The 24,276-nt window shown below is 38.4% G+C and overlaps 1 protein-coding gene across 1 annotated transcript; it reads right to left on the bottom strand.

Annotated features, from left to right (window-relative positions):
- Nucleotides 1-589: 589 nt before the first annotated feature.
- pard6b (par-6 partitioning defective 6 homolog beta (C. elegans)) lies at nt 590-22,558 on the bottom strand. The gene is made up of 3 exons (XM_055048548.1): nt 22,445-22,558; nt 20,077-20,299; nt 590-4,644 (listed from the first exon to the last, which is right to left on the bottom strand). Exons 1-3 carry the CDS (start codon nt 22,505-22,507, stop codon nt 3,722-3,724), a joined length of 1,209 nt encoding a protein of 402 aa, XP_054904523.1. The 5' UTR covers nt 22,508-22,558; the 3' UTR covers nt 590-3,721.
- Between the last annotated feature and the right edge of the window lie 1,718 nt (nt 22,559-24,276).

The raw sequence follows: 24,276 nt of genomic DNA, 5'->3' as shown, positions 1-24,276 counted from the left end.
TCTTTACGTGTCTGAAAACTGGCTAAAGGCGTCACTATTATTTTCTCACCGCCTGAGCCGCTCAACAATTTCGCAGGTTATTAGGTTTTACAAAATGTCCACCAGAGGGCGATAAAACACAGGAAGGCATCTTCCTGAACATTCTGGGTTTGTGGATTTATAAAAGCAAATAAAATGGTTGTGAATGGTGAATAGAAAAACTATGCAGCTGGTCATAGATATCAGAGTGCAATTCTGAAAAAAAAACAGGTTGAGAATGGCTTTCTTTGGCTTTTATTATGTGGACAAAACTCTTCATGATTTGTTGCATCGTTTCCTGGAAAATTGGAAGGTGCTTTGCTTTGTTACGGAGAAAAATGAAATTATTGTTAAAAACTACTATTGTTACTAATCTTTTAATTAATCTACACTGCTCATCAGTCAGAATTACTTGTGGGCCAGAAAAAAAACAAAAACAAAACATTTCTAAAACAGATGCTTGCCCACAGCTGAAAAATCACAAAGAAATAATACGACTAATTTCAAGGGATAGTACTTTTGCAAGGCTCTGTATGTAATTTGTTCACACATTAAAGACAAAAACAGCAAGTATTGCTACATTAGTTTATTGTATCCAGCTCCGCCAGTCAGCAGTTACAAGTGTGCATCTACTTTTTCTTATATTTCCAGTTCAATCTTATAACAATATCCTTCAGATGATAAAATTGTCCATCGTACATATAGCATTGATATGAAAATACTGACATTCTTCATTACAAATCTACATCACAGGATTTATCTGGCTAGAAAAAGAAAGTTATTACCTGATCACTTAAAAAAAGTCGACACCAAACATCTGCCTATGTGGTTGTTAATATGACTGTGTCGCTGTCACCAAAAATAATAATTCACAGTATGAGAAAAGAAAATAGAAATAGTGTTGAATTTTTTTTTTAGCAGAGATTCTCCTGAAGCTTTAAACAGAGCGGTAAAATCAATAGAAATTAATTCTAAAGAAATCTCTACTGTACCTTGAGATTTACGACCAAAAACAAAAAAGAAATGATCATGAATACACAACAAACATATCTGTTATAAAAAATATAATAGCATAAAATGTGTACAAAGAAAGAAAATATGAAGATTACAGAATAAATAAAAAATATGTTGATGTAGTTACAATTCCAGTGTCCTGTGCTGTAGTTCACAAATAAAGCTAATAAAGTAATAATTATAGAATTCCATTTAGAGTATGGTTCTTTGCTATGTTTAGTGCTGGGAATGCTGCATTTTGTGGACCAGACACAAGGCCAAAACATCAAACATAGTAAGTACCCTGTGCCGTTATAAAAACATCTTTTAATCAGTCATGGAATTTCACAATCTAAAAGTCTCAGATTGTAAACACAGCTACAAATTATGGACATAAGCGTAGCGTCAATTTAAATGAATCTACTTTCACTTGCATAATTTGCTAAAAGTGACAGCGTGGACCATGGTTTTATGTGCAACAGTAAAATAAATGCTAAAGTAAGGCTTAGCACTTCAATAAGGAGAACAGATGCTTAAAAATCCAGACCATGTGCTCTCACTTCACAGAGGGAGTTTGCAACAGAAATGGACCTGCTGTTTATGGTTCCGTCTGGAATTGAAAGGCTTTCGATTCAATTATTTTAAGATATTGTTGTAAAAGCATTTGAAATGTTAGATCAAAGGAGGACAATTTTGAAGATTTTGTGAAAACAATAAAAACCACCAACATTTCAGTACCACCTGGAACCACCAGAGGGGGTCATTTTTTTCCCAGATGACATTTTAAAGTCTTTAGTCTTTATCTTTCATTCATTATTTTGTGCTTACTTGTGTTTTTACTGAAGTTTATGAGTCAAACTGAGGTGTGAAGTATATGAACTGGAAAAATATTACTGTATGTTATCAGATTGTTTAAGGACATGATTACAATGTGTGCACCCTTCAAAAATCAATATGTTTATCATAATTATTCCACATAATGAGCAGATATTTCACTTTGATTTGCTGAGTATGCGTCATTTCAGTTTCAGTGAGGCATAAATCCACAGTACTTCCTCTGTGGATCTACTTTTACATCACCATAACACTTTCATTTTAGTCATTTACTTTTGAGATGATATAGACTTTTTAAAATAAAAAAATACAAGACACTGGAGGTTAAATTCAAGAGAATTAAAGAAAATGGAGAACACAAAGACAGGGCAAAAATGGCTCCTTTGGCGGTTCTTGGATAATTATCATGTGGTTCATATGACGGCAGGGCCTCACCTTTAACAAAGAGAGAGAGTTTGTGTCAGCTGTACCTAGCTGTGTGTTCAGCGGTGACTCAACCTCAGCAGGGACATGGACACGTTATCTAACTCACCTCAGAGGTAACATTTAACAACATGGTTACAGGAACGCTATTTCTGGACCGTCAGCACGCTTGTCAATATATTACAACTGAATGGAAATGCGGGATTAGTTGGGAATGATGGTAAATGGCAGAGTTAGAGAAAATCCCGTTAGTAAAAAAAAAACAAAAACAAAAAAAAAAAAACACTAATCTAAAACCCATTTCTGGAAGCATTTAGGCATGTTTTCAATCATTATCATACACACATTTTTGTGGTTTACCCTTTGAAGAGTTCATGCTAACATGCACTCCATATCAAAATTTTATTTATAGGGATTTTTGTTTTTTCGGGGACTTAAATTTTGGTTTCTTTTACGTTTCGATCTGTTTCACTTAACATCTTCACCAGTGGTGCTAAAAAGTGTATCTTTATGAAGTCATGGCATGATTTAGAAAATGGCTGAATAATCTTAAATATATTGATCCATAAAGAACCATGAAAATCACATTCACATTATTTTACAAGTCGACCAAATGGCAGAGGAAACAATCATGAGAAGCAGGAGTGCAATATGAAGGACAGATTGTATGATTCATTCACAGATTTCTTATTCTGGAGTTAATCACCACTCAAAATTGGTCTTCTGAGGAAAAAAAAATCTCCATGAATAGCAATGAAAATAAAGCAGGTTTAAGAGTAAAATGTTTTCACTGAGGCCATCTAATAATAATGATAACCTTCTTTTTGCAGTCAGTCACCCTTACGAGGTTCAAAAAGGAAGAATAACAGTGGTTAAAAACCATCAAAACCACGACTTGCTTGGTTCCTGGAAAGTGGTGTTTACCATTTGAATGAAGTAAATGTAAATAGGTGAAAAGCAGGTGATTAAAGGCGATTGTCAACTAATAACTGAACCAGAGAGAGTAGGGGTGCACTGATAAATCGACCCGATTTCCTTAATTTTGGGAGATCAGCAATCAGCAGATACTTGCATAAGAAACTGATCTTACTCACCAATCTTATCTAAAAAATGATATCGACCAAAATCGGAAAGAGTGTTTGTAATGCCATGGAGCCAACTTGTTCACTGAAAATATTTGAAGACCAAATGAGGATGTTGAGTTTACCAGTTAAAAAGCTAAAACCTATGAACTGCACTGGTTTTGAGATGAACTGGAGAGCAGCTGTGGTGCTGTGTTCCTTCTGATCACCACTATGGCACTCCAGCGTGATGATTGGCATGTAGGGAGCAGCATACGATGTGGTGTTTGACATTCAACACATACACTTGTAAATGTGCTCCTCAGATGAGGCCACTGAATGCGTTTGAGACGCTGCTGCACCTCCCAGTGATCAGTGTATTGAAACCCAGTCTACAGCGTGATGACTGTGCCCTCCTCCTCTAGGCTCCGCCTCTCCTTTGCTCTGTCGGGGGACGGAGTGGTGGAACTGGCATTGGTGTTGGTCAAAGATCCGCTGCTGCCACGCAGGTTCCCGTTGGCATTTATGGAGAAGGCAGAGCCGGAATTGGTGGCAGTGGTGGTGCGAAGATTGAGGTGCGGTTCATAGCGAGGCAGAGACGGCATGCTGTAGTTCGACGGAGTGCGCCGAATGGTCTCTGCTTCGCCCCCCACTTCGATCACCAGGTCCTCATCATCTTCGTCGCTTTCCAGCTCCCCAACAGGGAAGTTCTGGATGATGTGTGTCGGCCTGGCGGTGGCAGCTGCACCATGGGGTAAATAGCCATGGTAACTGGCACCACTGTCCGACGAACTACCAGAAGCAGCACCGGCTCCTCCTCCACCGCCGCGAACAACATTGTTCCGCTGATTGGCAGGCTTAACAGTGATGATGAGGTTGTGGCTGTTGGCAATCATCATGTCCGTCACCTGGTCCAGAGACTTGCCCACCACCTCGATGCCATTCACCTCCAGAACTTCGTCGTTGACAGCCAGCAGGCCTGTGCTTTCAGCCAGGCCGCCGGGCACCAGGCGGGAGATGAAGATCCCTGGGACCTTCTCCAGGCCCTGTGGAGTCACTCGCACGCTTGATCCGTCACGGATATAGAAACCCAAGGGCTTCTCCTGACCATGCTTGTACAGACGGACACGCCTGTGCGTCTCCGGGAGAATGTCCACGTCGATGATGGACGACACAGGGCGGAAGTCTTTCGGGAGGCTTATGATCACTGGAGGCTTCTTCTTGTTGGGGTCAGGCCGCAGAAGAACCGCAGAAAGCACTGTATTCTTCTTCCTGGTCAGTGAGTCTGTACCAAATGTTGTATAATCAGCTTCCTCTGCAAAACACAAGAGAGAGGAAGTTAAGAAAAATAGGTGAAATAGAGAAGAGGAAGATAGAGGGCAAAAAAAGTGAAACAGAATGTCAGGTGTAGAAGCAACTTCTTTTTATGTATGCATTTCCCAGTATATATAAATATATAAATAAAGTGTATATATACAAAAATATAAATAAATAAATGGCTATCAAATTTTACTCTCTAATTTGACGTCTTGTAAGTGGCCTGATGTCTCTGTGAGACGCTACTCCTCTTTCTGAAACGCTGTCTTCAAGAAGTCATCACAACAGCACTACTCTATCAACCCTTTAACAATGTTTTCACCAAAACTGTTCTGAAAGTAGCTCCTCTAATGAGCTCAGCAGATGTGCAGCATCACTAATTGCCGCTGGCTAGTCTGAAGGAGCTGAGTGGGGGAGGTGTGGAGGCAGAGTCACATGGTTGTCATGGAAGATTAAAGCATTTCTAAAACATGCATGAAAGAGTCAAAGCAACACAAACTAAAAAAAATGTTAATTTTACATAATACTGCCCCTTTAAGGCTGCTACTCATGAAGCAGTTTCTCCACCTGACATTCTGTTTCATCATGTAATTTGAGACCAATGTTTTTTTCTTGTTTGCTCTCAGCCTGAGGCATTGCTGGAGGAAGGATTCTGACTGCTCCCTTTGAGTCGCACTGATGAAAAAGTCCACCACAGCCAACAAGTCGCTTGGCAAGTCGACTTTTGAAAATCAGGTTTTTCCGTCTTGCTGAAGCCAAAAATATCCCCTCCTTATGCTGCACCGAACCCTGCAGGTGCATGTGGTGAGCCGATATTCTGCATTATTTATTTACCAAGCATATGGTTGGCTTGGCGGATTGTTCACATGAAATTTCTATTCTAACTGATGAAAATAATTTGCAAACGGTGAAAATCTCATAAATCATTAGGGTTGTTGTGATGTGAAAACTCAATACTGATTCTGGAGAAAATCTTCAATTTCATTTTAGATACTACACAGTAGAAATGCACAGAAAAAGCTTTGTTGACCAGAAAATGAGCATTACTAGCTTGATCAGGTAGCCAAAAACTCAAAAATCCATTTATTTCTATTCAATGAATGCACATACCAATCTCAGATTTTTTTTTCTTTTCTCAAATTTTCATTCCTGCTTTTCTGGGGGGAGGGATTGCGTTATTTATTTATTTTTATTTTTTTTTTTTACAAACATTCTTTCTCATTTTGGATGCAGTGCAGCTGAACTGATTTTTGCCAATACTTTTAATACTTTGCTCTTTCGTTATGATGCATAACCATAGCAACAGATTGGGAGTGCCTGATTGACATGACAAAATCTGAAATAATACCAATAACTCTGAAGAATTGTGAATTGATGAGTTTCAACAATATTGAATATTCCTTTGAGATTAATAAAGTATTCTTGAATTTGAATGGAAGACGATGGAAGAAGACTCAAGAGCTTTTATTAGTATAAGCGAGGTGTTTAAAAATGAAGTCAGATTATGCAGACAGGTAGGAAGTAATTCAAAAGGAAACTGTTTTAGTTCATTTCAAATCTTGCAGAGAGATTATTTTCATTTATACACAAATAGCAATCAGAAAGTTGGAAGGACTGTCACAGTAAGAAGGTCCTGGGTTTGAATCCCAGGTTGATGGATAAATTACTGCCAAATGTTTTCTGCATATTTTTGGTTTAATTCAAGACAAAAGCTAGAGAAAGTTGAAAATATAAACTCTATGTCATCATTTTGTCTTTTGATTGAAATGTCGATCAACTGTTTCATAATGGCACAAGTCTGATTAACAGCACTAAGACCCGCCTCTTGGCTCTGATCTGTTGTCTGTGATCAAGCGATGTATGACAGTAGGACAACAGGGAGAAGGTTGAAGACCTTGAAGTTTTCACAGATAATCTGTCTCGTATTATACTGTTGTGACATAGTGATACATCTAGCAGTAAAAAACAAAAACAAATTCATAAAAGTTACATACTAAAATTAGTTATTAAAGAAAATTCTGAATCTTATCTAATTAGCATCAGCATGTGAAAACTTTGCAGAAAATGGAGTTCTAAACTTGACTCTGAAAACTCTGAATTACTACTCAATAGATATAAAATGTTCTTGATCAATACCTGGCTATAGATTTTCTTTTGACAATATTGTTGCTTTTGCAGATAACGCAAATTTACTACAAAGTTATCACAAACAACTCACATTGATCCTAAAACCACATCTATCTGTTACCTACCCATTTATTTGAAACCAATCTGAATCAGAGATCAGTATCTGCTGCAGACCACATCCTCAAACAGAGTTAAACTGATTTGTCATGGACTCTAGAAGAACGGATGCACCTGAAATCACTAAGTAACACCACTACAACCTTTTATTGTTAATTAAAATAAACAAGCAAAACTGGCCAGTTTATTTATTGTATGTGAATATCATAAAAAGAGGAACAAAGAAAACAGAACTCTTATTATGAGTTGTGGTTTAATGCTTGTATGAGTCTAATCCTTCTGCGGTTTCCTGGAATCATCTCCTATTTCTTCATGTTCCAACAATTTACTAACAATGAACCCCTCTGACTGGTTTGGACAGAACAAAAAGTGTACATCTTGAACCAAAAACACTTTCAAAGCATCATAAAATAACTGCTTTTCAGAGCACAGTGTACGCTATCAACAAACAACAGCAGAGCATGGCTTACATTGAAAGAAACTGAACCTTGAATCTAATAGTTAACTAGCATGTAACAAGCAGCTAAACATTAACATCTGTGTGTTTGGCTGTGTCATTAATGTCCTGCTGGGTTTTAGATGTTATTTTTACTATTTTTTGAAAAGTCTTCAAAGTTTTCATTCTCTCCATTTATGGGACTCAGTACAAGCCGATTTAGATGAAGGAGCTCTATAAATAGAGCGTTAGTGACACTTTTTTGAATATCTGCCCCCTCTCCGAGTGTGTGAAAGTAACCTCGAAACGTATCCGCTCTGGTAGCTGACAAAAATTCCAGCTCTCGGGTTCTGACAGGTACGTGTCGCACCACTCCCCGTTCCATCCCGAAACCAAAACAAAGGATCGATTGTCCCGGGAAAGTGCGGCCGGCTCGCCTTTCAGTTCCCACAAGGCACGAGTTTAACGTATTCACGCCTATGATATCTTAAAAAGCCAAAACGTACAAATGTGTCAGCTGCAAATTCTGCAAGATTGCAATGTTTAAACAACCTACCGCTGGCTGTTTGAACACACAAACACATCTTTCCTCCATCGCTGCCGCAAAGCCTTTTCGGTCAGAGCAGTCATGCGTGTGAGAGGGCCTGAGCGCTACATCTTGTTTCACTTTTACCAGTTGTCTTTTCATGTGAACCACCCGTCTGTAACTGGCATATGAGAGACCTGACTGTCAGTGATGCTCACACACACTAAGCAGGACCAGATGACATGAATTTGGTATCTCCAACACTCTCTCACTGCACAGCTCAGCTCTTAAACACTTCATGTCTACAAACTCAACACCGTGAAAAACAGTAATTTTGTAGCTGGCTAGAGCACAGCATTACCTGATGAAGTCTAGAGGAAGGTTACTAAATTATATGAATTATATTATATATCCTTATGCTAGTTATTAAAGTCTAAAACAATCTGACAATCAGTTTTCTTATTCACAGAAAGGCCTAAGGGTTCATGCCATAAATTAGATTGCCTTTAGTCACTCGGTGCTTGGTCAACACTACAAAGATTGACTGTGGTGTGGTGCATACTCACTGTACAGGTATGTGGTATATTTGGCCAATAATTAACCTGCACAGTCATAGAGGGAAGAAATAAAAGGTTTCTTACTGTCATCCAGTATTTTAGAAAATAGATCTACTTAGAAACTAGCATCAGCGCCCTCATGTTTTTCTGTTGGTAACAAAAGCATTTTTGAAATATTCTACAACCCTTTCAAAACCCCGTCTGACAGCTTTTTGCAGTGCACTCATAGCAGTTTTCTGGCTGATTAGCGATATTTAAAAAAAAAACATTTGCTGATTCAGATTTTAACTTACAGATTTTTCTTTGTCTTAAAAGGCACTTAAGGAAATACATTAACATTAGAATTTTGAGTTTTACTAAAGTGGCATAAGACACTCTATTGGTAGTGTCTTCAAACTTAATTCAATCTAAAGGAGAAGTTTTGAAGTGATGTTCTGAGAAGCCATTAAAGGTAATCGTTTCCGTACAGTAAGCAGACATTGGTGACTACTGAAATTTGCCATTTTTACACTTTGTCAACCAAGAGATATTCCATTTTACGTACACATTGAGCTATTGAATATGGGAATAAATGAGAATGCAAGTTAGAGTTTGAATATACAAAATTTGAGCTAGAATTAAACACCAGTAGAGAAACTAGTTTATACAGGTTTATAATACTATCAAATCTGGATTGAATATACATTCCCTTCATGAAACAAGCTGATACGCATCATGACTTTTACTGTATGAAAATGAAAATGACTTCCAAGTCAGGAATGTTTGCCTTCAAGACATGTTGAATTGTGTTTTACTCCCCACTGTGAGTCATTAGACTCGACTAAAAGGCCAAACTGAAATCATGATTAATCCAAAGTTATTTCTGAAAACAGCTCAGTGGGTTTCCTTTGTCACTCTGTGGGCTCAAGCCAGTAATACAAACAGAGACCTGTGGTAGTTGCTGAATTAGGGTTCAGCACGTCGCACAGGTTAGGTATTCCAGCAATGCATTGGTTGTTTTGACTTCCCACACTGTGAATGGGGTTAGTGAGGAGGGAAGAAACCACATCAATGGAGGAGAAAATGACCCCCGGGGAGAACGCATGAGGTGGTGCTCAGTTTTCTGCTGATTCCTGTTTGTCACCTGGATGTATAATTGTGTTCGAAATAATGGTAGTGCGTGAGCAAGTAGAGTAGAGCTCAAAATCATTGTATTTCCACAAATGCATTGGGAATAGTGTGTACTCTATTGCAAAATATGAGGAAAAAGAGAAAGTTTTTATTTACACTGTTTGCAACTCAAACATTTGATGTAAATTAAATAATGCATGAAGACTTAACTCAACCACAATTATTGTGGTACACAGATGCTTCACATCTGTGTACTATGCAGCTGACCAACCTGTGAACAAGTAATTCCAGACCAGCACCTTTACACAGCATTCCTGGTCTCTTTGCCTTTCTTGATTTTTGCCTCAGAAACATGATTGAGGTCACATGTAGCTTTTATCGCGTTGTATGAGAAACACCCCGATAACTGAGCCACTTTACTCATCTCACTTTGAGCTTGAAATTTGTTTAGTCCAGGTAAGCAAACAACTATTGTATTTATTCCTTTTCTTATTCCTTTTGTGAACATTCGATCATCTGTAGCAAAGACTACATCTGCAGCTAGAAAAATCCTTTTAACACCAACATGTGACAAGCTCAGCCCTTTCTGCTGGACTTAACATTAATAATCTAGTGATTATGTTTTGGATTCACCAAGTAATTTTGCATCATTTGAAACAGGTGATGTTAAAACAATGACACTTGAAGATTTCAGGGAAGAACATATTTTCAGACAAAGGTTTACTTTTTTTTAATTTCAAATGCAAAATGTGTAAATATTTTGTACAGTTTTGGTTTAATTATGGCACAGTCTTTCAGCAAATGGCCTTTTTTAATCTGTATGCTCCTGTTAACAATTCATCAATTACTAAATGAGTTGATTATTTCAATAATCGATTCATCACTGTTAATCATTTCACTACTACACCGTTCTCATTTCAGTTTCCATTTCAGATCATTTTCAAACTACTTTTTAACCAAAGTACGCCTCTATGAAAAAAATCTGGAAAGACTAATCTTATCCACATTAAACAAAGATGAATGCACTATAAGCAACATGTCAAACAGTCTCTGTTATTCCTTTATAAGAGCCACACAATGGCTCACTGATCAAACTTCACGCTGCTATTGCCTCTTTCAATTAATGATTCACTTGCACAGAATGCCATAGGAAAATTTGCTATGTAAAAATATAATTTCTACCAAATTCTGATTAATCTGGTTAGTGGTGTTGGACTGCCATTATCTTAAACACAAGTGGATGCATCTTCACATTCAAATAATTGCAATATTACCCAGTGATAGGTCCTATATACACTCTGGATGAACCTATATCATGGGCTTAACATAAAAAAAAAAAACACTTCTTACTAGATCAAATCAGCTGAATGTCCTGATATTTGGAACCCACAACAGAAACTGCCTTGTAACTTAAAAAATATAAACAATAAAACATGAACATAAGAACATATAATGAGAATATTAATAGTTTATGGGGTAGTAGTTTATAAGTTTCATACTTCTTCCTACTCCTTTTTCAATCATTTTAAGATTAATGTAGTACAAATATCTGTCTTTTGCATTCCTTGTTTTTATGTGTGATTTATACTTTTATCATATTCTGAATTAAATAAATTCAATATACTTCCTGCTCCAGCAATGCATTCATGCATCCGCTTTCTCTCGGTACTCTCATTACAGCCACTCCTTGAAATCTACTTTGCTGCTGGTATTCAGTATCAAAACTACAAAGATCCAGAGTGATAAGATGCTTTCTCTGCAGCAGAATTATCTCCAGCAACAACTCTAATGAGCCATTATTTCTCACTACCTGTAATTCCGGAAACTTGACACTCCTCCCAGTTTTCACCATGACAGAACACACACGAAGAGAACCATTTTCACAGCTGCAACAAATGTAGCTTTTTTGATAATATTTTAGTTAAAAATACATCAGTTTGAACAGAGAAGCCAGAACAATCTGCAGAGTAACATTAACAAGAAACAGGAGTGATGAGAAGCCCAACAGAGTAACAGCTGGAAGCCTGACAAACATGAAAAGCCTTGCAAACGCATTCATTCCCCTTCAACCTTTTCATACAGGTCTTTAAAAAGCCTGACCAGCTGATTTCAATTTTGGACATTACCAAAGTCTAAAAAGTTTGTAAATATAGCAACAAAGTCACTAAGTTGGGAGTAGCCGGGTGAATATTTTTAACTATGCATGTGCAGATTGTCGTGCGGTACTGATTTTCTTTTTTTGACCAATCAATTTATAGTCAGAATTGGTAAAAAGTTCATCCATCAACATTAGCAAACAAAAAGCATCACGAGAACCAAAAAGTCCACCTAAAGTGCCCTGCTTCATAAAAAGATCAACAAAGAAGTAGCCATGATAACACTGGAGGGAAAAATCAGCTGAAAGAATAACAGATAATAATCGTTCATGTACTTCACAAATCCAGCCGTCATGGAACAAAGTAGGGTTGGACGATATGGCTGGAAAACATATGATGAGGGCATTTTATATCACTTGATATTGACAATTATTGATTAGCTTTGTTGTTTTAAATCTCTAAAACACAGCCAAACTTTCCAATTTTTAGTCCAGGCTGTTTTGTATTTTTACACGGTTATGAGGCATGGTGGCAAAACCTAAAACTGCTGCTGCTCAAGTTACTCTGTAATTTCTGCACACTTTTGTTACAGTGAGTGTCCTGGTTGGTGCAACCAGCCTTGCTTAGCTCGAGGTTGAACAGGTAAATTACTTCCTCTGGCTACATCCTTAAGAAAGTTGTACTAAGGTACGATCAGAGTTCAGTGAATATTCTATATATTGAGAACTGAAAATTCTATCAAACATATGAATCACGACGTAAATTGTTATAAATTTATTGTCCAGCCTTGGAAGAAAGCTACAATGGAAAGAAAGCTAAAAGAGGACCTATTTATACTTTATACTGGAAACCCTGAGGACAACATTATGGCGGCGACGGCATTAAGATACACGGATGTTGTTCTTTTGTCTGGGCAGAGGCTCCCCTTCTAGCAGGAAAATAATCTGAAACAGCCAGAGCTACAATACAAAGATTAATACTGAATAATATTTATGTGTTGGAATGGACCAGTTAAAATCCAGGCTAAATTAGCAAAAAATAAGATACAAAAGTCACATCGAAAAATAAAAGGTTGAGGAAAAGCTATTTAGTATATTAAAATGAACACACTGTGTTCACTATTTATGTAATTAGTTTGAAATAGCCACATATAAGACATCAGAAGGGCATGATGAAATAAAAACAAGCAGAATGTGGGGTTCTGGAAACAGTCAGGTTTGTTGATGACAAGCTTGGATGTTCACTACTCAGCCGGTGTCATGATGTTCCTAACACGGGCTGATACCAGAGGAGGAGGGGGGAGGAAAAGAAGGAGGAGGATGTGTGAGAGTGTGTGTTTGTGTGTGTGTATGCGTGTACTTTCACACAGCAGAAGCAAAGGTGGAAAACAACACAATACAGGACACAGACAGAAACAAATAATGCAAAGAGACAGGAGAGCTGGAACACTACTGGGATGGTGAAGAAATAAAAATGCTTTCAAAGGGGTAAATTCCAGAACTGTTACTATTCCTGGTGTGGTAAGCATACCTCCTAGATAAAAACGCCTTAATGCTGCTGATAAGGAGGAAGAAGAAGTTGAAGAGGGAGGTCAAAGAGAGTCCTGAGAGGAGGCGGCGGAATAAGGCCAGTGGTTTTACAAACTGAAGTAGAGCGCAATGGACCGATGTGAAAAGGTTCGCCCAACTGCTGGCGATGTGAGGCCAGAAAGTCGCCATGAGTAACTCGGCTGGCACCGAGGAATTAGACCAAATGTATTATTTAAGGCTCCTCATCATTAAGACTGATCATCCTGCTTCCAGGCCTCCTGATACAATGTCAGACATAACTTCTCAATTACAATCATCAGTCTTGTCTTATTATCTTTTAATCTAGTTGGAAAAAACCTGAATAAAAACCCGAACTTGATAGAAAAGCAATGCACTGTAGCAGCAAATACAGAATTACTTAAAAGGGCAGAAAAGAAATGCATTTTTTCACCAGTTTGTACTTGAAGGAAGAGCAAGTTTTAAACATTTTAGGCCGGCTCTGTTCCCATCTTGTTATTGCGGTATGAAGCAGTACCATCAATTGTGTAGTGCTGACAGAGACATTTTTGCTTCCTGCATTGGCTCCTGTCTTTCTTTCTCATCAACCTGTCCCTTGGCCACTCTGGTCCACCTCTCAGCAGAAACATTTCTGCTTTCAGCTGATCCAACAGATTCCTATTTTGGCTTTCTTCTCCATCTTCTCTTCATTTAGCCATTTGTTCTGTAATTGCCTCCCTCTTGGCACCTACTGCAGTGTTTTAAATGGATTTAAAAGAAACACTTAACTAATTGCAGAGTAAAATTAAATGTGATTGCAACATTAATGTCCTGTGTCTGGCATAGATAAACCCAGTCTGTAACCTCAAGACAACCCTTCAGGACTTCCTCAGCTCAGTGTGACCACTTTCTCATGTTTCTCTATATCACCACTGAACAAGGGATTTATATTTTGAGCAGAGAAAAATAATGTGACATGTTAATAGCCACCTTCTATTATGACAGACTACATAAAGGATTTGAAAAGAAATTAGATGAATTCAATTTGTAAAACAAATCAAACTCTTAATTTACAAATAATTCAATTATTTAACCTTAGTCTGGGGAATTAGTGGAAGCAAAATGCTTTCTGACAAAAATAAACAGAAGTTAATCAAAAATTGGTCACTAGGCTGCATAATTACTAGAATTAGTTTACTATAAATTAGTGTGAGGACTTTAACTGGATGCTGTGAACCTTAAGCAGAAAGTGTCCCAACAGCAGAAAGGCAACAGTGTTTGGGAAGCTGCTTGTCTGAGCCTGCTGACTATGGAGAACAGCCAGTCAGATGAAACAAGCTGGAACAGATTGCAAAAAGAAATTTACAGATAAGCATATCAGTTATTATGCTGGCATATCAATACAAGCATGACACCAAGGCCACAGGGCAGAACAAATGGGTTTTAATTAAAGCTCAGCAAGAAGCAAATCTGTCAACTTGACTGTCTAAAAAAGCAAAAACAAAACATCACCTTCACATCTGATGGGCAAAGAACTCCATCATTTCCAGTCTGAATCTAACAAATGTAATAAAAGCTGACTGCTTTATTTGCAACACTTGAGCTCATCACAAAAATACACAACACAGACTTTAAGCTTGTGAAATGGGAAGGAGCTCTCCAGCGAGTTCATCAGTTTTTGTTTCTAACATGAATCTAAGCAGACATGGTTCAGCCGTCTTTCATCACACATCCACCTGACATTGTGACCATTCCTTCATGTCTTCTGGCTCTGTACAACATCCAGCTCACTCACTACCTCTGTCCTCCTTTCATCACTTCGTTATTCGTCTTGCTCTGCAGATTATCCCTTATGAATCGTTTGTGATCAAGACTTTCCCTTCTACAACCACGCCCTACACCTAAGCTTTACCTCTTACCGCAGCTCAAATTGGATTTTCCTACAGCAACCCCTTTTTCCTTCCTGCTCTGACTCATTCATCTTTTCAGAGCTAAACGAACTCAGCAAGCCTAATACCCCTGTATCCCATCTGCTCCCTTTCCTCCCTGCCTCCATTTTCTTGCAGTTCGAATAAAGTTTCAGTAAGTCGGATATCACAAGAGAAGGAATAAGTTCTCAGCTTTTGTCCTCCTTTTAAATCTCTCTCCACCAGTCTCTCGTTGTCCGTTTATAGCCCTTGATGACTGAGCCGTGCTCTGAAGCTCAGGGTCCAGTCTGGCCTGCTGTCTTGTCTAATCTACCCAGTGGACGTGATCAGACGCTAGCCACATACCACCCAGAACGCCTCCACCTCCTCTGCTTCCCCATCTCCCTCCCACTCTTCATTTCTTCCCCTCTTTCTCTCTCCCACCCACCCTATCTTGGGCCTCTCTCTGCATTCCTCCCTCACTAATACTATTCCCACTATCCTGCTCCCTTCCTCTTACCTCCTAGTGCATTCCTATCACACTTAAAGATTCCTCGCTCTCGTCTCGCTGCATCACTAATTACACGACTTACCAAAACAAGCCTTCTACGTTACTCCTGCTTTAATACGTTTACTCTGCCTCCCGTCCATCCCTCCGTCTTTCTCATTAGCTTTAAGATATGCACTGCTTCCTCCACACATTCCTCCTCAAGTGCTCTGAATCCTTCGTTCCCTCCCTCAGCATCCTTGGGAGTAATTAAAGTTGATCTGAAAACTTTAGAACTGGAGGTGTGTGCTACATAGGGAAGGAGCATGGTTTTTACACCTGCCACTTTCATGTCCATCAAGCTTTAAAGATTTCACTCCATTGCACCACGACATACCTTGTTGTGCTTGTTTTGTCTGTTTTCACCTTTATTTTACTCTACTTTGCTCTGTATATGTGAATTTTTCACTCCATTAGTGTCACTCTGCTTCTACACTGTTGCCTCTCAACAGACTTGATGCGTTGCTTTGCTTGTGTACTGAAACCACAGTGTACATTCCCCCCACTCTGACTCCTGCATGTATTGGTTATTAAATCCTAAGGCATTCTCAAGAGGGACTGTGAATCCAAGCATTCCTGCCCTCTGCTTTAATGAGCAATGGTTATGATTTAACCGTCATCATTCACAACTCCTGCTTTTGCTTACTGATGGCCAGGTTGAAATTCATGTGACCAAACAGCCAGGTTTTAATTTTATCAGACAAAAGGACATCTCTACAGAAACTAACATATTTGTCTCTGACTAATTATTAACAGTAATTTGGCTTTTTATATTGCTTCTGAAGTAATTGTTTCTTCCAGCTGAGTGGCTTTTTAGTCAGTGTTGATACAGCACTGTGGCCAATTAGACAGGGCCTTTAACTCTTGTTTTTGTTCTATATTTTGCACAACAACACTGATACACCAATGAGCAGATCAGTAAAGCTTGGTGGCATGAAAAAAGATGGATTCAAACCCACAGGGACTGCTATTTCCACCAAAAGTGAAAGCTAAAAGTGATAAAATGGTGTTTGTAATTGCATGTAAGTTTTTGAACACTTCAACGTGGTAGCTTCGTAGATTTTTTTTTGGTACGGATATATTTAAAATAGTCAAATTTTCATGACTATATCCATAATTCATTTAAGTGTTTTTCTAACTAGAAAAATAAAGTGCCTATGGTTTAGGTACATCAGAACAAAACACAAGTCAAAAGTGTTAAGAGCACCCGCCAAATGTATTCACAACCCTTAAAGTTTGAAAACGAGCGAGTATATGAACTAAACAAGCTGAAGTTCATTTTTTCAAAATCAGAAATATGTATATAGTTTTAATCTGCAAGATTAAAAAAACAATGCGTATACTCAAAACAAAGACAAAGCAAAAATGGGGACATAGGAGATTTTTTCCTCTCTCTAGTTTTTGCAGTTTTCCAAACACGGCAAGTTTTGACAACTAGAAATTGACATTATACATGTTGGAAAACACCAGCAATGCATGCAAAAACATTTCTGATCAGAACACATCACAGCCAGCTCAGTCATCATCAACACATTCATCGCACTTTATGCAAGTTTAAAAGTTAGTCTATATTAACTGATATACAGGAAAACAAAAAAAAAAACTCTTTCTAGAAAAAGCAAATGGCCACAAACTTGCAGCCTCACATCAGTGCATCTATCAAAATGTCTGCAGAAATGAAAAAACCCATTGATCACCGAGCTAGTGTACAACGCCCGAGTCAGTCTCCCAGAATAAAAAGTCACATCGGGAGCAATCCTCATTAGCTGCAAACGGATCTGCACTGAGACTAAACACACACAGCTTGTGGAATTGCCAGTTTGAGAATGATAAACAAGCGTAACTGGAGACAGAGCTGTTTATATTTCAGAGCTAAACACATTTCTAAGCCCTCTAATAAGAGTTCACTGCTCCACGAAGGGAGAGGAGCACTTTGCCAATGCTTTGAAGGTTTGCTTTATCCAGTAATAACATCACATCTGTCTAAAAGTTTATACAATTTATAGAAATATGACAAGTGAATCTCAAATGTATTAGCAGTAGGTTAGGAGTGGATTCCTCTGTGGACAATATTTAACAGAAAATATAGAAATAACTCAAAAGTACACCAAACTTTACAGTCCACCTTGGCAGTCATTTGATTTCTTTATTTAAAATTGCCCCACACGTCACATTCAACAGGCTGCACTGTCATTTGTCCTCAGAACACCAATGAACACATACACACTGCGATTTCAAGGACTATCCAAAGATCTAAATATCCACACTTTTAGATCGGAGCAGTCCTGACTTCCTTCAGAACAAACAAGATCACTTAAAGTGGCAGTATTCTTATTTTTGCAACCACATAGTGCCCTTTTAGAGCACAATTAAGTATCTGTTACCTTCGATTGTAATAAAAATGTATTTGTTTACGAAAAGTATCAAATATGATTCAAAAAATGTTTGACTTTGTAATTAGCGCCTTGAAATTGGGCCTCTGTCTCTTTAAAAACGGCTACTTTTTCTGAAACTCCGTCTTCGAGAAGTTATCACAAGGCTCCTCTGTTAACCCTTTATCAACGTTTTTATCAGCATTGCACTGAGAAGTAGCTCCTATAATGAGCTCAACAGATGCATAACTCCATCAGGTGTTTGCTAACTGCTGCTTGTTGCTCTGGAGGAGCTGGAAGGGAGCTTTGCTGGGGAGGGCTGCTCTGTGAGATGGAAGCTTAGAAACTCCAGCTCCAAGGAGGAATAAAAATCTCGGCAAGCTTAATCAGAAACTAAAACATCTCATCTTTTTATGATCAGAAAACTCATCGTATCCAGACAGGGTCTGGTAACAATAACACTCTTTCAAATGGAAGTTGTGACAAAGGGAAGAAGACTCAAAGTAAACCACTTGTGGTATCACTGAGGTGTTTAAAAAGAAGTCAGTGTTGAATGAATGAAACATCTACAAAGTGAATGTACTGCAGCCGCACACTGTGAACTTAATCCCGACTGGTGCCTTCTGGTAGGGTGAAGAGCAGGGAGGGCAACAAATCAGGTGGGGGACAGGAGTGTGAGGTTAATAGGGTCTGTGGGGGGTTGTGGTTGCACTGATGGGCGAGCGTTGTTGGTTTTTATTTCAGCGCATGCCTAAGAGTGTGAGTGATGTGCACTCCCTGCTTGGCTCCACCGCCGTGTTTTCATGTTGTTCCGGTGCATTTATGAACAGCAGTGAACCCAGCGTGGGGCTTGTGTCTGGAGCGTGTAATTCAAACAGCGTCCCATGCAGCGCTACGCACTCACCTCGCTAATCTCCTCCTGACAAAGTGGCTTAGCTTCTATAGGGTTATATGGCACAAGGAGACAGCTTAAACCCCACTTCCCCAGCCCCCCTTGGCCACCAGACCGTGGGCTCCTCCCAACATTCAACAGGTCACACTTGGAAACTCACAGGGTTAAAAATCCAAACAGACAGGAAAAGTGTTGCAATGCCTGAACATGAGAAACATTAACTTTAAAACTCTCACAAGTAAACTCACTGAAACCTATCATATATTCTGAAAGCTGGAAATTGTCATGCACCGTAATGGGAGGACTACGAGAGAAGAACATTTGAGTCCTAATTAAAGTAAATAAATACAGATGAGCAAGAAGGATTTTGTGACACATGCACACCTGGCATTTTCCATTAAAATCCTGCAACCTTTGACCTAGAGCTAATAACAGATTTCAAAAATGAACTAAAGAATAAAACATATGCAGAGTTCAATTAAGCATGTAAGATATAATTATTCAAAGGGTTCACCGACTGCAGTTTTTGGTGAAGCCTGGTCTTTATGGTTGGTTCTAATGTTGGCTAATAAAATGTTTGATTTCTGAAAATTCCCTAAATATAGCCACGAACTTGCTAAGTAGGCAATAGTGGGGTGATGATTATAAACTGCAACGTTTGCAGAGTTTGATAAGATCCGAGGAAAAGATCAGTTTTACGTGAAAGTATCGGCCAAATGAAAGCAATCACTCAAACTGAAGAAAACCTGGTCAGGGAGGGTTAAAAACAGTCAAACCAGAATAATTTTCCTCCTATTTTAGATTCATCTGAATCTCCCTCATCTTACAACCCCAGTGGAAACATGCAACACCCTGGTCAACAATTCTAAGAAAGGTGTGACTGCTGTAATGCCAATCATTTTCCCATTATTATTGGTAAGAGTACAACTAATTTTCAACATGACATTTCATTTAATACTTTTTTCAAAAACTGACTCTCCTTTAACATTGTTTCATTATATTTTGCCTTTCTTTCTGGATAAAACATTTCTTGTTTGGTCGACAAATATTTTAATGCTAAATTTTCCAGGAGTTGTGTATGTATAATTTCAAATATACAACAAAACTATAACTTTTTGATTGTCCAGAGTAAAAGTGTTACGGTTCCGTAACCAGCATTGTATTTCTAAGCTAGATCATTAAAAAACACGCAGAACCTGAAGTAGATGAAATGTTACCTTTCCTCTGCAGGAAGAGCCTCAGCAGAGGGTTGGCACTCTTGACGGCCTTGAGATAATTGTCATCATTGTTGATGGGCAGCAGGTCGCCGTGCACATCGGCGTAGGCCACCAGCAGCTCCACGTTGGGGATGCGATGAACATGCTGCAGAAGGCCATAGAACTCATCAAAGCGGCCTGGCTTCGAGCGATCCAGAGAGAACCGACGGAACTCTGCGCCAAACTGGGACAGGACACAAGATCACAGTATGAATATTAACATGGATAATATCGGAGAGGTCAGAGCGGAAACGTATTCAGAAAAAGGTGTGCGATGGGAATCAAGGGAGTTTTGCTAAACTATTCTGAGGAATCAAACTACAAATCCAGTAAATTATGGGATGTGTTCTTATGGAATTTGATTTAACAAAATAAAACCTGATTTTCAGCATAATAGCAGACAGGGTCAAACTATAGACGTCTGATCTCATCAGCACATAGAAAGCCTCCCTGCTGATGTTGACAAGTTGTGCTTGTTGTGGTTACTGTTGCCCAGGTGGACCAAAAAAAAAAGCTACAATTCACTGCCAACTTGGATGCTTGTTGCACATCAGTGCACAGCAATGTAGAGATTAAGTTGAAAGCAGTCGGACTTTAGAGCACACAATGATTTTGTTCAGTATCTACAGGGAAGTCTGGAGAAAAACAGTTAGAATGCACTGCTGGCTGCTTCAATAGTCTGACTTTTACATCTAATTTTTAGCTATCCAGTCTGAATTTATGGCATCAATTAACTGAGGAGCAAATGACTGCTGTTCATGTAAAAACATTTAAAAAGAAAAAAAAAAACAAAAACATTTAATTCTGTTTGTTTAATACCGGTAGGCCTGATGCAATAAGCAATAAATCAGTTAATTCCATGAAAAATTAAAACAAGCTCATTAATTTCCATTTGCAGGATTTATCATTTTTCTTTTCTCTCTTTCCACCAAAAACTGGATAACAAAAGTCTTCAGTCTGGTGCTTTGGTCTCAATTGTTTTTTTGACAGACAATTTTGTTTGCAGAGGCTTATGATTATTTTTATTTGCCGTTTCTGTTGCTTTGTTTATTTATTTTGGATATTTAAAATGTCTTCTAGATCCAGTGTTAGACGTTGATCTGAATTTAAAGTTTATTGGTCTCTGAGAACGGATTCTGGCATTATTATGTCACTACCATTTTATTACTTGAAAATGGTCACAAAACAACAATATAGACATTTATCACAATACCTTCTGAGAATCTCTCTTCTGGACAGGTCAAGATTTGTTATTGTGACAGGCCTAGATACAGGTGACATATTGTTGCTAAAATATGAAAGTGTTTGTCTAAACATAGAAATGCTCCAGAAAGATCATTCCATTACAACAATTCTGTTTACAATAAGTTGCAGCAATTTCACACACATTTAGTTAAAGTCACAATTAATAGTTGTTAACCATATTAATACAGAATGATGTCTACCATTTAAGCATTTAAATAGGTCCTCTGCCTGCTGATTATAGGTTTGACAAATTAAACTGTGACCTGTTGGCCAGAAAGAGCAACCTGAAGCTTTTCGTCTGTCTCTACTTGGAACTACAAAGACTGAAGTCGTTCCCTTTTCCCTCAAAAGGTTTCCTCGTGTAAATTTGCATAGCATTGTGGGAGGCAGCAATATAAACAAATGAATAAACAATTGAGGCAAGTTTTTTTTTCAAAGCATAAAATTCTATGTAACTTAAATTTACAATTAAATATTGTAGAAAATGTTGAATTATGATAAATACACATGTTTCTAGGTGTGGATTGCACAATACATCACTACATTAGCTCTCTGTTTGTATTAATAATAATCCAAAAGACTGTTTAGAGTTCACAAGTCCAATATGTTAAAGTCACGGGTTGTTGGAAAAAAAAAGATAAATAATAGGCATTTAATAAATTGTTTTATTGCGACGCCTGAAACATGTTTCCGTTTGTTGCAAAGCCTTGTATCCTAGTTACACAACACAACTTCGCTGAGAGAGCAGGGAACGGCGGAAGGAGCAGTGACAGGTGAAACTAGCTCGCTGCGGAGTCAGCTGACATTAACCTCCACCTTCAAACTTAGCCAGCCATAAAACTTGGCAGATACAACCACGAAATAGTTACCTCAAAATGTGTCGAGCTATCAACGAACTCCCCACAGTAAAAACAAAACAACCGCGCGGAAAGCTCAGGTTTATATGTCTGTACTCGGAACATCACAACCTGCTACCGAGCCACTTAGCGGGCTAAATTAGCAGGAGTAATAATGTTAATCACCACAGTGAGTTAGCATCGCACACAGAAAAAGTAAAACTGACAGTAAAAAGTATATATGTCACCTTGCTTTTCACCTCCACGGCACTCAGAGAACGGCTGCTCGGTACTCGGTGGTTTTTGTTCATGTTTCGCTAGCACCAGGACCATCGACGCCGCCAAAGCCCGCTCACTACGCCCTGCTCCAGCCGCCGCCGCCGCTTCAGCGACCGCTGCTGCCACCGCAGAGTGTCCGAAAAGACAAGTTGTTTCACCGGGACCCCGAACTATCCCAGGAACTCTCGGCTACCACCAGTTTCAGAGGTCTGTGTCGAGAACGTCACAACTGCTGTCAGCCAGCTCGGCTCAGCTGGTGAACTTATCTCCTCTCATAGTTCTTATCTTTTCCGATGTTATCCAAGCGGCAGCCTGCGCTGTGTCTGAGCTGGCCTGGTCTCTGCCTCCGGCTGCCTGTCTCCTCTCAGGACTGGGAGAGCTGGAGGCTTCAAAATAAAAGCCGCTAACTCTTAGCCTGTCAAAATAAGACTGAACAAGAAACCAACGAAGTACACTTAAACTTCATCTTTGCAACATAAACTACAATAAAAAGAAAAAAAAACGTTATTTAGGAAATTATATTTTAATTTATATTACTACCAATTTAAATATCATTATTTATGACATCCAGGAATATAATGATAGTAGTTCTGATAAAAATAATAGTTATGAAGGCAGGATGAAATGCGGTTAATGTCTGCTGCCTTCTAAAATAACTTTTATTTTGTATACATCTTATCATGAAAAAATTACAAATCTCAATATGATATAAAAATATTGATTTAAAAAGGCAGGAACTGTTAACCACATTTTTTATTCTTAGAGTGCCACCTCCTGGCCAGAAACTACAGTCGCTGCTCTTGACAAAAAAAACAACAACAAAAAAATCACAAAGTGAAACCCAGGGTGTTTTGTGAAAAAGTAAGTCAAATTAAATTAGCTGTGCTTTACTACGCATTGCATAGATTATTATAAACAAGTGAAAAAATAGCACATGGTTTTAGTTTCATGTTAACTCTGGCTTCAGTCCAAAATTAGAACTGTCAGGTTGATTGGTCTCTAAAATTCTCCCTATCCACCCACATCTGGATGGCCAGATGTGGGTGGATGGATGGATGGTTTTGTGTTTGTTTTATTTAACTATTAGAATATATGTGAAAAAGATTTTTTTAAAAATTTGTCTACTGTACAAAGTGGTATTTTTTAACAAATTTGAAAAAAAAAAAACTAACAAAAAAACATTTTATTAACCATCTACTTCAGATTCAAAGCCCACATTTGAAATTATGAAGACCAAAAGAAGTGGCAGAGTTTTTTTTGGGGGGGGGAATTTTAGTTATTTTTGTTGACAATGAGAGCAGGAATGAAGTTTGGGGAAAATAGTTTTGTCCAAATTCCAGTTAAATGAAAACATCAACCTGACAATGAAAGGTGGTGGCAGCGTCATGGAAGCTGGTTAGTGTTGATGGGAAGATGGATGGAACTAACAACATGGCGGTCCTTCAAGAAAACCTGGAGGCTGCAGATCACTCTGGAAGAGTTTCATCTTTAAATCAGAAAAAGGAACTAGAACATCCAGGCAGATCAACAGTAGAACTGTGAGATCAAAGCAGATTTGTGTGTTAGAATGACAGAATCAAAGTCTAGGACTAAGTCCATTTGAGAAGCTGTGCCAAGATTTGAATATTCAGATGTTTTTTATGTAATTTGACTGGACTAGACTCATTTGCAAAGAGGGATGGACAAAAATGTAAGTCCTACTAAAATAAGGTTTAAAAGCACACATCTTTTTTTCCATTCTACCACATTTCCATTTTATTGTATTTTTTTACCTCCTCAATGTTTCGGCCTGACACGTTCC

Source organism: Poeciliopsis prolifica, unplaced genomic scaffold (assembly GCF_027474105.1).
Source record: "Poeciliopsis prolifica strain line A6 unplaced genomic scaffold, Auburn_PproV2 SCAFFOLD027, whole genome shotgun sequence".
NCBI classification, from domain to species: domain Eukaryota; kingdom Metazoa; phylum Chordata; class Actinopteri; order Cyprinodontiformes; family Poeciliidae; genus Poeciliopsis; species Poeciliopsis prolifica.
The sequence above is the reverse complement of the archived record's forward strand: the minus strand, read 5'-3'. Positions and strand labels throughout refer to the sequence as shown.

Bases quoted from the DNA above. Each gene is read 5' to 3' on its own strand.
- pard6b (XM_055048548.1), bottom strand. From the start codon at position 22,507: ATGAACAAAAACCACCGAGTACCGAGCAGCCGTTCTCTGAGTGCCGTG. The intron at 20,300-22,444 runs GTGACATATATA...GTCCTGTCCCAG, and splicing joins CCGTGGAGGTGAAAAGCAAG to TTTGGCGCAGAGTTCCGTCG. The intron at 4,645-20,076 runs GTAACATTTCAT...TGTGTTTTGCAG, and splicing joins GCTCTTCCTGCAGAGGAAAG to AGGAAGCTGATTATACAACA.